This window comes from Leuresthes tenuis, unplaced genomic scaffold (assembly GCF_036924035.1).
Source record: "Leuresthes tenuis unplaced genomic scaffold, fLeuTen1.0.hap1 SCAF_6, whole genome shotgun sequence".
Lineage (NCBI taxonomy): Eukaryota > Metazoa > Chordata > Actinopteri > Atheriniformes > Atherinopsidae > Leuresthes > Leuresthes tenuis.
The window spans coordinates 20,556,898-20,570,295 of record NW_027325360.1 but is presented as its reverse complement, the minus strand read 5'-3'; the positions used below and the strand labels follow the sequence as shown (position 1 = coordinate 20,570,295).

Sequence of the window (13,398 nt, the reverse complement as noted above, 5' to 3'; positions counted from 1 at the left end):
TATGCTTCTCCATAGGGAATGTGTTTGGAAGGGCTGCCCTGTTTATGATTGATGGTTTTCTGCGGCTAAACAATCTACTTATTGTAATCATATCGTGTACTGTCCGTCTGAAGTTTATATTATACAATATTAGTTTATCTGGAGTGTTAAGTCACTTAGTCAAGAATGCCCCCACCAGGCACCCACATACAATTACTATTACTACTGTTACTACTACTACTACTAATGTCTCTTCTTTGCACACTCTTTATAAAAACCTGCTTGAAAGTCTGGGCTCTACTTATTGCTGATCTGATTAATATGCAGCCTGCCACTGAACACTTGAGTGAATATTCAGAAGTAGCAACCTCTTATTGACTTGTATCGGACTGCTGTGCTGACCAGCCATAGGATCTATGTGATAAACTAAGCCCCAGCCTGTCTGGTCCATTGACTGGTCCAGGATGGAAGGGCCATAGAGCGGATGCACAACTGTATGCTCCTCCCATCCATTACCTCTTGGCCGTAACAAAGCGGCAGCTAATGCTTCTGAGTCTATGGAACAGTAGACCTCATACACATCTTGATATGTATGCAAAACATTTGCTCCCAGTTCACATTCATTGATGAAAGTGTAACAGATTGTGTGCATAAGCGTTAACTTGTTTTACTCAACTTGTGGGGTGTGACAACCAGGACTGAGCCATGCTTGCAAAGTCTGGTGGCTTTTTTCGGGGAGAAAGTGCTGGAGCCCATAAGATTAAATTACTCTTGTGGTCAGGATTAAGTTTTAGAGTTCAATTTCAGATGTAACATTTATACCCTATGTTATTTTGGTGTCCATCCTTGTGGATTTACATACGGAAAACTTACTTATAGACTTTCTGCTTTTCAGTAAGAAACTTCTGAAATTTATACTTGTTTTCATAATCAGCGAACGTTGAATGCTTTTAATAATTTTCCTGATGTTGTCTTCATTTGCATATTTAAAACTGCAGTTTTACTTAGTTAGAGGATAAAAATGCTTATCTTTCCAGATCCACTGATTATAAGGATCACATCTGGCTTCTGATCCAGTTTGTGCTGGACAATTACTGTGCTCTCCCTTTTGGCAGCTGCAGCTATACAGTGTCTCATGTTGTCTGAATGTGAAATGATCCATATAATCAGTGTATTTTGGCAAATGGAAAATATTTGTTCAAAATGTACAGTGAGATTTGTTTTCTCTTCCAAACTTTTCATATCATTTGCAAGTACTTTGCAATGGATATAAATTCTGCCTGTTCTTTGTTTGTCATGTATTGTCGCTGTCAGTGTACTAATGTCCCGAATTACTCTAAATTAAATCTGATTTGTAGATGCAATTATATTCAGACGTATCAGTTTAATGTAATTTTGAGTAGATGTTAAGTCTTTTGGTGTTGATGGAGGAAGTATTAGCCAATAAAGTAGCATATTAGTGCCCCCACTTTTCTTCATGATCGTCTTTGTGCCAGGGCAACATTGCCTCTCAATTTGTTCTCCAGAGACTCGGAAGAATAGACCTGTACAGTACAAATGCAAAACAGAAGAAACTTCTTGACACCACATGAATGTAGGGTTAGAAATCTAATTGGCATGTCATGCTTGTATCCGTAGTGTTTTTGTGATGTGCGCCGAAAATCAGGTCTTGAAGGGTGATGTTGCCAAGTTCTTTTCATAGAAATTGGCATTCATTTGGCATTGTTTAGCTGTTGTTTGTAAGCAATGCAATACTGCCAGAGGGCTGTGTGTAAAATGTATGCATGGTATAATCTTGTGAGCTGACAATAGATCAGATTCCCTATAAGGTAAGGCACAACTTAAAAAGTATTTTCATCGCTTTCCTTATCTCTTTCACACTGCTGTTGGCAGCAAGAAGGAGAAAGAAAAACTAAAAGAAGGGCATTATAATTTTATTATAAGGACAGAGGGGGTAAAACAGAGCGCAGATGATAAGGATCTGGAGATTAGGATGGAGCAGAACAATAAATTATGCAAAGTGTTTGAAAACACATACAGCTATAATTAAGTGGCATTTGATTTTAAATGAGGTGACAGTGAGGATTTATTTATCTCCTTAACCCCCTAAAACTGCCATTAGCATGGTAGAAAATGAACTGTTTTAAACGGTGACAGAACAAGGCCCTGATCTGATAGACAATAACAGAACACCCCCAGCCAACGACTAATATGAACACACACACAAATACACAACATAGTTAGGTGAGATCATGCCTGCATGGACTAATCAGTTCATTGCAGGATCAACAAAACTGCAGGAGTCCATAGCTAATAATGTCATTATGCATGGCACCTTTAGACTTTGATTTACATTATGGCTTTAAGTATGGATTCAAGACCAACTGATGCTTGTTAGTGACACAAATTGTTCCGCACGTGTATTTGTGTTGTGTTCAATTAAATAAAAATATTGCTTTGATAGGATTTTCTTCTTCAGTTCACTGGTAAGAACCTGTTTAATCTAATATGATAGTGACATTGAATGAATCTGTTGTTGTCAATAGGGTAAGCAGCAAAACATTTTAGCCAACTATTAAAAGCCCCCCGTGGAAGGTTTAACATAATTTTAAGTGAACACTACAGTGTATTAATGCACTTTGCCTTACTGACAGCCCTTTCCAAAAGGAATCTGAAGACTGTATATTTCTCTCTTTAAATCTATGAGAGTCTTTGGACAAAACAAAACATTTCACATTTTAGAGCACTACCAGTATTTGCTGGTTTAAAGCTGCCTTGATCCGTTAGTTTGTGTTATTAAGTCACATCAGTTTTGTAAAGGGTCAGAGGTACTGTTAAAATACCAAAACTGTTAAATTATCATGAAATCATTCATACTAGAAACTTACGCAGCAAAGCCAAGACAAATTTCATGCTGAAATGTGAAATGTATTCATTGTGGCTTGGAAATTATATATAGCTTGGTCTGAACAAAAGTTTTGCCAGATCAGTGTCTTTGAGCGAGGTCTTTGTCTGAGAGCAAGCTGCAGTTTCTCAACGCTCAACACTCCTTAGTAGAGTTTCTACTTCATATGTGCACAAATAACAAAGTGAAACTATTGAATAAGTCATAGATTATTTCCTGGTAGCACACCGGGGTGAAACAACAACAAATAACACACCCCCCCTCTCTGTAGGATGTTCAGTGGGGAGCTTGCATTACTGCTTGTTCTCAGTGTTTGTGTTTGAGGGAGGGCAAAATCTAAAGACTATCGGTAGCTTTGTTCATTAATTCATGGGTTATATCATGCATTTGGTGTCGAGGTTTAAAGGAGAAGACCCAAATACAGACAAAAGACACAGAGGCAGGTTGTGTGTTATGGGGGGCTCTAGTAATTGTGCTTTTTTTTTAAAAGGGCATGACTATATGCATCATCTGGTGGCAGTAGAAGTTGAAATAAGGAGTTGAGGTTTTGCAGAGACTTCAGAGGACAATGTAGGTCTGGGTGGTTCTATTGTAGGCAGATGGTGCACTGTTATGGGACAGAGCAGGTAAATTAAATTAAATCTCTAACAAGCCAAACCTATTTTTGAGTGAGAGGAAGTTTAATTAAAGGGAAACAGCTGAGATGAAGGCAAACCATAGAGATTCAGGCACTGGCAGAGTCCAAAATCAATATCTACAGATGTCTACAGAATTCTGTGCAGCAAATTTAGCCCTCACTTTGCATTTCAGCTTTGCATTAGCAGTTTGTGTTCATTAATTTATTAATTAATTTAATTTGTGTGTGCATTTTATATTGTTGTATATCTAGACTTCTTCTTTTGCTTTTTTTGTTAAAATTAATTTGATACTTATCTATACCCCTCCTTCCCCAAATTTCCTTCCTTGTATCCATCTGAAGGCTTCTGTTGAAAGAAAGGTTCCCTCTGCTGAGATTTCAATCCCGGAGATTCAATGACACACTTCACTGTTAGCAGATATCTGCAACGTTGGGGGTCAACCCTTTAAGTTGCTACAGCAGTTGGAGATGAAGAACTGATATCGTTGTGAGACATAAAAAAAAAACATGCATATCACAATACTTTTTGTTTTAGATCAGAAATACTACCTAATTAATGATGGTCAGACAGAATAAATTGTTTGGGATTTATAAGGGGGAGGCTGTTTGCTTTCTGTTGGAAATAATTATTGTGCCCCACGTAGTTGGAGTTTGAGAAACTGCATCAGACAGTCAGACTCACAGGACACAGCTGAAAGATGCCAAGGTGGTTGGGTTTCCTAATGAAGGGCCTTGCTGTAGTGATTTGCTGTAGTTGGAGTAAGTGTGGTCACATGAACACACACACATGTGCACATATAAGTACATACACATGCTAGCGCTTTTGAGTGTCACAACCTCCTCGGGAGGGCTGTCTCAGTGAAAGGTGCCAGCCTTCTCAGCCAAGCTCCTAACAAGAGCCAAAGAGTTGGGAGACTGAGGAGGAAGAAAAGAAAAAGAAAGGGAAGGCAAGGTGGAGAGAGAGAGGAGGGTCAGACTGGAAGATAAAAGGAGCAAAGAGCTGTCAACCTTCTGGGGCGCATACAGAACTCAGTGTCTGTGTGAAGCAGTCAGCTACCGGCTGCATTGACCAGCAGACAGTTGTTTGGACTTGGCAGGTGTTTGGTTATTTTCTGTTGTCCTCATTTTTACTGCATATAATAAAGCATTCACAAACTGCAAGGATTCTAAATTAGACCTCACCTTGTCCAACATCACCAGGGTCCTTCACTCTTTTCTCTTGGAACAAGATCTGATATGTTCCAGGCCACAGAAGAACAGCAAGTTCATCTCAGGAATGTGCCAAAATATGTCCCATAGACAAGTACTCACAGTCACACAGTGGTGGACAAGCAGTCTAATGATGTCTGAAATACCCAAACAACTTCTATGTGCTGTGATAATCGCCAGCCTCCTGTCCACAATAAAAATAAATGTTGAACCAGTAGGCAAACACATTAATATGGAAATGTCTACAATAATTTGGAGCTAGGTCTAAATTATTCAGTAATTAAGCCACTGCAAATTTACACAAACTTTCCCCAGAATGGCAGGAGAGAATAGTTAGGAGCTAGAAACAGCATTGCAGAGGGATTTGACATATATGGACACATGACAAATTTGATTCCTTGAAATAAAGAAATCGAAGACGAAATAAAGAACTTGCATAACCGAAAGATTGGCCCACAAAACACAGTTGGCATGCACACAACCATAACCCTTAGTTACTTTTCAAAATAAATACACTGATAAATTCCCGTTCAAATGTTGCACATCATCACCAGCACTACAGAAAATGATATAAATCTAAATCAAAATCTCCCTTATTTTAAAATCAAACAACAGTCCACCATTTTTTTGTTATATTGAGAAATATTAAGACCAGTCTCACATCTGTTCATTGAGTACAAAACTGGTGCCAATTGACACTTGGCTCAGATATGCACAAAAACTAGAAAGAGGAACAATGTACTCTCTGTGCTAAGGTAACAAAATCTGCCTACAAGCATCCTAAAAACTCATTATTTCTTCATACTGGCAGGATTTGTAAGGGAGTTTTTCATATTGACTGAGCTTTTCCTTTAAGTGTCATTCTTATTGTCTTGGTACTGTGCATCGATACCTTATTGATTCTCTCTTTATCCTGATGGGGTTCATTGGGTGCTGGAGCCCATCCCAGCTGACATTGGACAACTTCTACTCTGGACAGGTCATCATTCCATCACAGAGCTAATACCTAGAAACAGACAACATTCAAGAGAATCACCATTCACTAACATCCAAGTCTTTGTACTACGGGATGATGCTCAAGAATTCAGAGAAAACCAGTGAAGACGCAGGAAGGACGTGCAGAATCAACACAGCAGGCCTGAAAGCAGAACCTTCTTGCTGATTAAAATTATCTCCAGTTATCTCCCTTTCTATCTCTATCTCTTCAACCTATAGCTGGAAGCTTCATGTGGCGATTTAATGAAAAGGCCATTTGTGCTCTCTGATATGCAGGCTTATCATTGCGAGAAAGTAGTTGTATACCATGCTGTGTTTGAAATCTGTTTTTTGTATGAGTGCCTCTGCAGATGCACGTGTGTGCATGAATGCCTCTGAGCCTGGATGTGCATATGTGCTCCAGCAAGAAAAAGCGTGTCAGCTTGTGTAACTGTGGATGTCCTTTCAAAGGGCCTTCACAGATCTGCCCAGGGCCCTTTGATCAGGCACTCTATGACTAGCCTGCTGTTGACGGAGCTCGAGATGGAAGAGTGGGAGCTTGGTTTGAGATCGGTCTGGTTTGACATGGATGACAAAGTGTTTGACCTCCAATCTCATACACATACAAACATATTAACGACAACACACACAAAGCAGACTGATTCGTCTGATGTGTGCAGAAATATAGTTGTTTAATTATTAACTCAGAATGGTTACAAGAGTAGAAAGAACTTGAACAAAATGTAGAGGGACAGTATTAAGTAGGATCAGATTTAAATTAGAATCATCATGCATGATTTATTGTAATCTCTGTATATATTTTTGTGTGTATTGAACACACCAACTAAACAGAAAAAGCTGTCATCTCATGTTTGAAATAGATTTACTTTGATATTACATGTTTGTGTCCTCATTGCTTTGCTGAGTATCTTGTAGCCTTTGAGTGGACATCAGTTCGTATTGGGATGGATCTCAGGTAGGGTTTAATTCTGAGTGGCATTACCGCGCCATGCGGACATACTGTAGATCTGACATTGACTTGATCTGACAATAGAATGGATCAGTGTAGCAGCTAGTAAGTCAGAAGGTAGAGTATAATCCCTTCTGTCAAGTCTCTGTCTCGTCAATATTCAAATCCAGCCAGCTGTCCAATGGCTGTCAGTTACAATCTCCCTCTGGCTTATGGCCTCGCACAGGCACATATCTAAATTGAATTGGATGTTTTCTTCTCAATGGAAATTGAGTCAAAGAAATGACCTCCTGCCCTGTATTGTGAACTTGTCAGTTGCCTCAGCAGCAGTGGTTTCTATATTGCAACTTCCATTTCAAATGAACTTTTTTTTATGTTTGTCATATAACTGTGGTATGCCTTCTGTTTCTCTACATAAGTACACGCAATTTTGAGCTGTTTTATCACTTATTATGAATCAACACTGTAGGTTGGGATGAAATTACAGCCTCCGCTGCTCTGCTTTCAGTAGAACCAAGGAACTTAGAGCCAAGTTTAAGAGAATATAACTTAACACGGCTACCCTGGGTCTGATGAATACATGGATAGACTTTCCTTGCTCACATCCACACACCTCTCCACCAACTGTACACCCATCCACTTTTACCGCACTCCTTTAAGCTCCTGACCAAAAAACAAGCAGCTATTTGAGTTTGCAAACCCTGTTCTGGTCAGATAGCCTTGTTGAAAAGGTTTATTTGTCTTTGCTGATTCAGACTCCTCACTCGCTGCTCTCAGCCAGCTAGTTTGTGTTATTTCTCCATAACTTTTGAAATATCATTATTAATGACTTATTTTTCTATGAATCTATTTATTCATTTTGAGAGTCTTGTTTGGTCTAAGACCCATTTATCAGTTGTGTTTGGGTTGTGAATTGCAAGAATTTATTACTATATAAGAAAGAATCTTGTCAAATTTAACCCTCACGCTAATCCAAGGTTCTAACTGGTTATTTCATAAGATATTTGAAGATGAGATGACCTTTGAGAATGTCGCCTGCCTGCTTCAAGTAACCAGATTTCAAAGGTGTAAAACTAAAGTGCATCTCACAAGGGCAAAGTTTATAGAGGACATTCAACCATAGTATCTATTTCGCTATGTCTCTCTCCTGTTTTGTGACTCTTGTCCTACTTCTGTGACACATGTCACCGTGGCATGCATGGAAAGACCTGACCTTTGGAAAGTTTAGCACTTTAAATATTTAGGCTTGGGTTATGATGGATCCTCCAGGCCCTGTGGCAATGTGCAAAGCCTCTGATTAGGGCTGCTGTCAGAGTCATTTAGCTGAGTGTCTGGCTGTCGGTGGTGCTCTCTGTTTGACAGGCGCACCTTTTAAACAAACAGAGGTCCCAGTGGCAGAGCAGGCAGGGCACCCTGTGCAGCACAAACACCCAACACTCTGAGAGAAACCACTCAGCCTGCTGACAGCTGGAGAAAGAACCACTGGCCACAGTCTCCCATGATCTTTCAAGTACTCTGTCTTCTGTGCTCACTCACTTTCTTCCACTTGTACCTCTGTCTGTTTTATTTACTTGCTGCTCCTCACTCTGGAGCAGTACTTTTTTTACTTAGAGTTTACAACCTTTTGTCTCCAGGAGACAGAGCTTTGTAGTGGTTTCATTTGCACTGTGTTTTGAGGAAGATTTAGTTAGTAAGTTGATTGTCTGATGATCTCTGAGCTAGGCTTATGCTATTAATTTGTTGAACATCACTACTGATTATCAGCTGAAAATCAGGATGGATGCTGTCTGTCTTCTGTCTGCATCATCCCATGATTAGGACAGCTTACACTGATGTTCACACTGAAATAGATCTGAGCCAGCCTTTTCATCTCACTCTGAGACAATCTCCCGTGGCATCAATCTTGTAAATATATGAGTCTTAATATGTGTGTCCTATTCTGTATTCAGAGGAAGAGCTAAGTCAGCAGCTCCAGTATTAATGCATGAGAAATGAGCAGAGCCCATAAGAATTAAAGGGTAAGACTTCCCTTATTAAGATGTAAATTCTAGGGGAAAACTTGCCGAAATGAGGATACAGTGAAGTTACTGTCAACTTTAGCCTACTTATGCATTTCTATGAGATGTTGTTGTGCCGTTGTTGTTGAAATTAGATATAGCAAAGCACCTCGTGTGTTTTTTAGCTCCATTTCAGCACAAGATCAACCGGCTTCAAGAAATATGCAACCCATACTTTACGGAGCAATTTACACTTTTGGAAACATAATCTAGTGACAGTTTACATGGCAGCTATTGTGGTAATTCAATCTGAGTGTGTGTGTGTGTGTGTGTGTGTGTGTGTTTTCTTTTCCTCTCCACTTCTACCTCAGTCTCATTTCAAATTTGCACTTAACACCTTCCTAGGGAAAGACTTCTCATTCATCAACAGTGTTTGTCCCAGTGACAAGCAGGGCGCCTCCTGCATATCAATATCAGCTAAGACAATGCTGAGCCTGTAACCTTCAGCTAAATGTCATTCTGCTTAATCCTATTTGAAAATTAAACATTGAAAAACCTTTAGCGTACCTTCCTGCCTTCCTTCCCCTCTCCATCCCTCCTTTATTGGCTGCCATTCTCCCAGCTTTCTGTTCTACCTCAGTCGCTTCCTGCTCTCATTTTGCACACCGTGTGACATTTGTATTGTTTTGTTTGTGTGAGTATTTGTATCTCATAATGGTTATTTGGTAGAACCAATTTTAATTCTGTGTCACTCAAAAATAATATAGGGATAACTTGTCTTCCTGCACTATTACTTCTTTGTTCTCTGTCTTCTTTGAGAGACAGTCCACTCATACTTTGATGGACGTATGGAGAGAAACTGACACAAAAATTACCCAGTAAAACAGAAATCCAAAGTTGAAATGGCCAAAGTTGTATAAGGAGGGAGGACGCACATTTACATAAACGGATCCTCCCCTTAGAGAGGGTAATTACTATACTGAGAGTGGTGGGGAAATGGAGAAAGAGGATGTCTGATTGGTCCAGAAATGCACTATGACAGAGGCTGGAACTTCATCAAAGAGAGAAAGAGAGGCACAAATCTTAGTATGCATTAAACATATGTGTGATGTACTTGGTGTTTTACCTCCTTTGCCTTCTTCCACACATGTACACCTCACACACACACAACTATATGGCACATGTTTGAGGATGGTCTATAGCGAGAAATCTGAGAGGAGGGAGGGCAGGATAAAAGGAGACTCAGAGATTGCAATGAAAATGCAATCATTTGCAGTCAGAGAGATATAATTCTTCTTTGGAGTGAGTGTAATGCGGCAGCTCAAAGACAGCCTTCAGCTCTCCATATGGATTTGATTGACCACAGTTACTCGTCAAAGGATTCAATTGAAATACTGAATGTGAATTACAACGTGACTTCCCTTGATGTCCTCATATGAAGCCCTCCATCCCATCTGCAGCTTGAAGAATTAGAAAATGTTATGGGGAGACATACTGCTGAAGCGATTAAGCAAGATGGAGAGCCAACATGATGTGTGGAGCAATTTCCTCCATAAAATTTAGTCACCCAAACAGGGATAGTTCTGCAGTTGTTAAAGGATCACTTTGCTATGGCAAGAATCAACCTGACAGAGAAGAGAAAATACAGAGATCATGAAGCAATTTCAGTTTTCCTTACGCACTTTGAATGTTTGAATGTCCACTCTCACCTTTTTTTCGCCCTTTTTGTCCCTGTGTTGGGAAACATGGAAGTGTCAAAGTGCTTGTTTGCATAAGGGCGAAACTGTACATCTGATAGCACAGGACACCAGCAGAAACGGCCGCGATACTGACCCAAATTGCATGAAAAATAGCCCTGGTGGTCTGCAGTGGGTGCGAGACAGTCCAGTAACCACAGTAAAAACATTCATTTTTGGTAGAACGCATTAGTGAGTATCCTCCAGCGAACAAGGAGGAGTAATTGTGGAATAAGTTGACTTTTATCCGAGAGACCTGAGTATGACTCCGGTGTTATGCATTAATAATTTTATTTTCACTGCTCTTTCAGTTTGAACACCACAGATCCAGTCTCCTGCCAATTTGTTAAGTAAAGTTTAGACAACAAATACTTGTGGCAAGGTTTACATAATAGTCATGGTTGGATTGTAAATTAACATCTGATCTAGTCTGATGGCACTATCCCAACACATCAAAAAAACTTATGAGACACATTCAATAGTTTCTACTAAATTTGGGTTTATTTAACCCTGGCAAACATTTGATTTTATTAAAATGGTGGAATTGTGTGTCTCCATGCTCTCCAGGTGGGATATGCAGGAAGATGCTGAGCTGGAAGACAGTGAGAAAGAAATGGTAGAAGAACTTCAGAAAGCCTTTTTTGTTTGCCGCTGCTGCTGTTCGGGACCACAGGAGCCTCCTGGAACTGATGAGACACCAGCAAAGCGGACCCAGGGGGAAACACAACCATCCGATAAAAGTGCTGCCCAATAACGGTCCACGCAGTTGGGATTTTTATCATGTTGTAAATGTTTTCTTGTAATATGCACTTGCAGCTTTCAGTGGAGCAGTGTGTTTATGCGAGTGTGAGCGTGCATTTGCACATTCGTGGGTACAATTTTGTTTGTACATGCTGCAAAATTTGCATATGTGTGTGTATAAAAAAAAACATGAGAAGGGACAAGAAACAAAAAGAGTGTGAGAGTTGGTGCCTTCCTCTTTATGCACACACCTCAGACAGACTCTCTGTGCTTTTCTCTGCTGCATCAGATACTCTTTTTAAAAATCTTTTTGGAGCATATATGCAGAAATCAGTTCTGTATTTGTTTCCCTGGTACAAGATGAGATTGTGGGATCATAGGTAGTTGAAGTGAGGGTAACAGCATAGGAGTCAGCATACTTTCTGCTGGTTCCTGAATGAAAACATCAAATAGGATGGTTTGGAACCACCCTGATATGTGTTTTGATTATATTATATCCCTTAAAAAGTCATTATTTTGTAAAAACTGAGACAACATTTCTGTGTAACATGACTGCTTTGTATATTTTTCCAACTGTTCAAAACCTAAAGCCCAAACTACTGAACCACTGAAACAATGGCCTCTTAACATCATTTCAGCTACTAAGCTACCACAATTCCTTTGAGAAAGGAAAAAAAAATCCTTCTTTAGAGTAAGATATTTCTTTACTTATATGCTTGTACAATTATAGAAATAATGTCTGTGTATATATGTGTATATGTGTATTTGGCTAGCTAAACTGTTCTTTCATGCACACCGGTTTCTGCAATAAAATTTTAAAAAGAGAAGCTTTTATCTCCTTTATTTATTTTCCTGGTCTCTCAGATTAAGCACCTGTTCATGTATCTGTGTATATTATATAGTTATATTTATAGTTATTTCGTATGAAAATCTATCCTATGATGCACTTTTATTTCAGGATTATGAAAGCTACACAATCATTTTAAAACTTAGGCCTCATGATAACATAATGTACATATGAAAAATAACTAGTCACATCAACTTTCATTTAAATCACTTACTCTTAGTATAGTGAGTTGTCCACAGTTGTCCATAGTAGAAGCATATTTGGTTTATTTTGTTTGTATCTACTGTAACTACTGCAAGCTTTGAGTCAGCATATAGAGCAACATGGAAGCATTACAGTTAGACCATCTTCCAGCTAGAGCTTTGGTCTCTTGGTTCAAATCCCATTTTCTCTTATTTTTTGCTTTGAAATTATAAGGTCCTTTGTATTTTATCAATCACAAATTCCTCCAACAACAAACAGCTGCCATTGGGCGAGAGGTAGGGTGCGCCCCAAACAGGGAGCCAGTTCATCAGGGCAAGCAAGACAAACAACAATGCACTCTCACAGAGGATCCATTTAGAATCACCAGTTAACCTAACATGCATTTATTTTGGAAGGTGGGAGAAAGCCACACATGCACAGGGAGAACATGCAAACTCTACCCAGAAAGGCCTCAGCTGGGATTTGAGCCAGTAACTCTCTTAGAGTTGTTCTCTTGTTGGAATACTCAAGACTTTCTTTTGCTTCAAATCCAGATTTCTGACACAAAGTGACGCATTGCACATTAAACAAAATCTCTTTGTCAACTTACTATTTCATTGTTCCTCTGATACTTTCAGAGACTCCAGTGCTGGAAGCAGAAAATCAGCTTAACATGATAATAGAACCTCCACCACACAATGTTTTAACATATAAATGTTTTGTTTTTAGGTGTAATTAATTTAATGACTTATTAGAACATCATCTCATGTAGACTTTAGTTTAGCCACGAAGGTTTTCCCAACTGTGTTTGAGTCCCTTTCAATAAAGGGACTGTGCACAGTGCAGGCTTGAATCAGCAAGTTAGATTGTTTAAGGAATTGCACTTAATGATTAAATAGATACAAAATACAAAGAAAGATTTAGTCAAATCATATTGAAAAAGGGAGAGTCAAATGTTTGTTTAAATGCTGACATCTGGGCCAACTATGTTTGAAATGATTTGGAAGCCATCTTTGTTTTCTTTAAAGCAGTGTGAATTAATCCCTTGCATGGTCCAACAAGCACCTACCCTCTATCTTGCCAACTTAAGTTGATATCAGTCTCACAATATGCCATTTCTCGGCACTTTACATGGCATTTTTGTGCACAGATTGCACAGTGTGTACATGAATAATTATTAGGTGAGTATGTTTATTAACCCTAAACATTGATTTACAGA

At 39.2% G+C, this 13,398-nt stretch overlaps 1 protein-coding gene across 1 annotated transcript in view; it reads left to right on the top strand.

Moving 5' to 3' along the window:
* Nucleotides 1–11,446, top strand: part of kiaa0825 (KIAA0825 ortholog) — a 111,377-nt gene extending 99,931 nt beyond the window's left edge. Inside the window, exon 23 of the mRNA XM_072388128.1 lies at nucleotides 10,976–11,446. Within this exon, the coding sequence (XP_072244229.1) occupies nucleotides 10,976–11,162 (187 nt within the window). The 3' untranslated portion in view covers nucleotides 11,163–11,446. The remainder of the gene's footprint in view (nucleotides 1–10,975) is intronic.
* The last annotated feature ends 1,952 nt before the right edge of the window (nucleotides 11,447–13,398 follow it).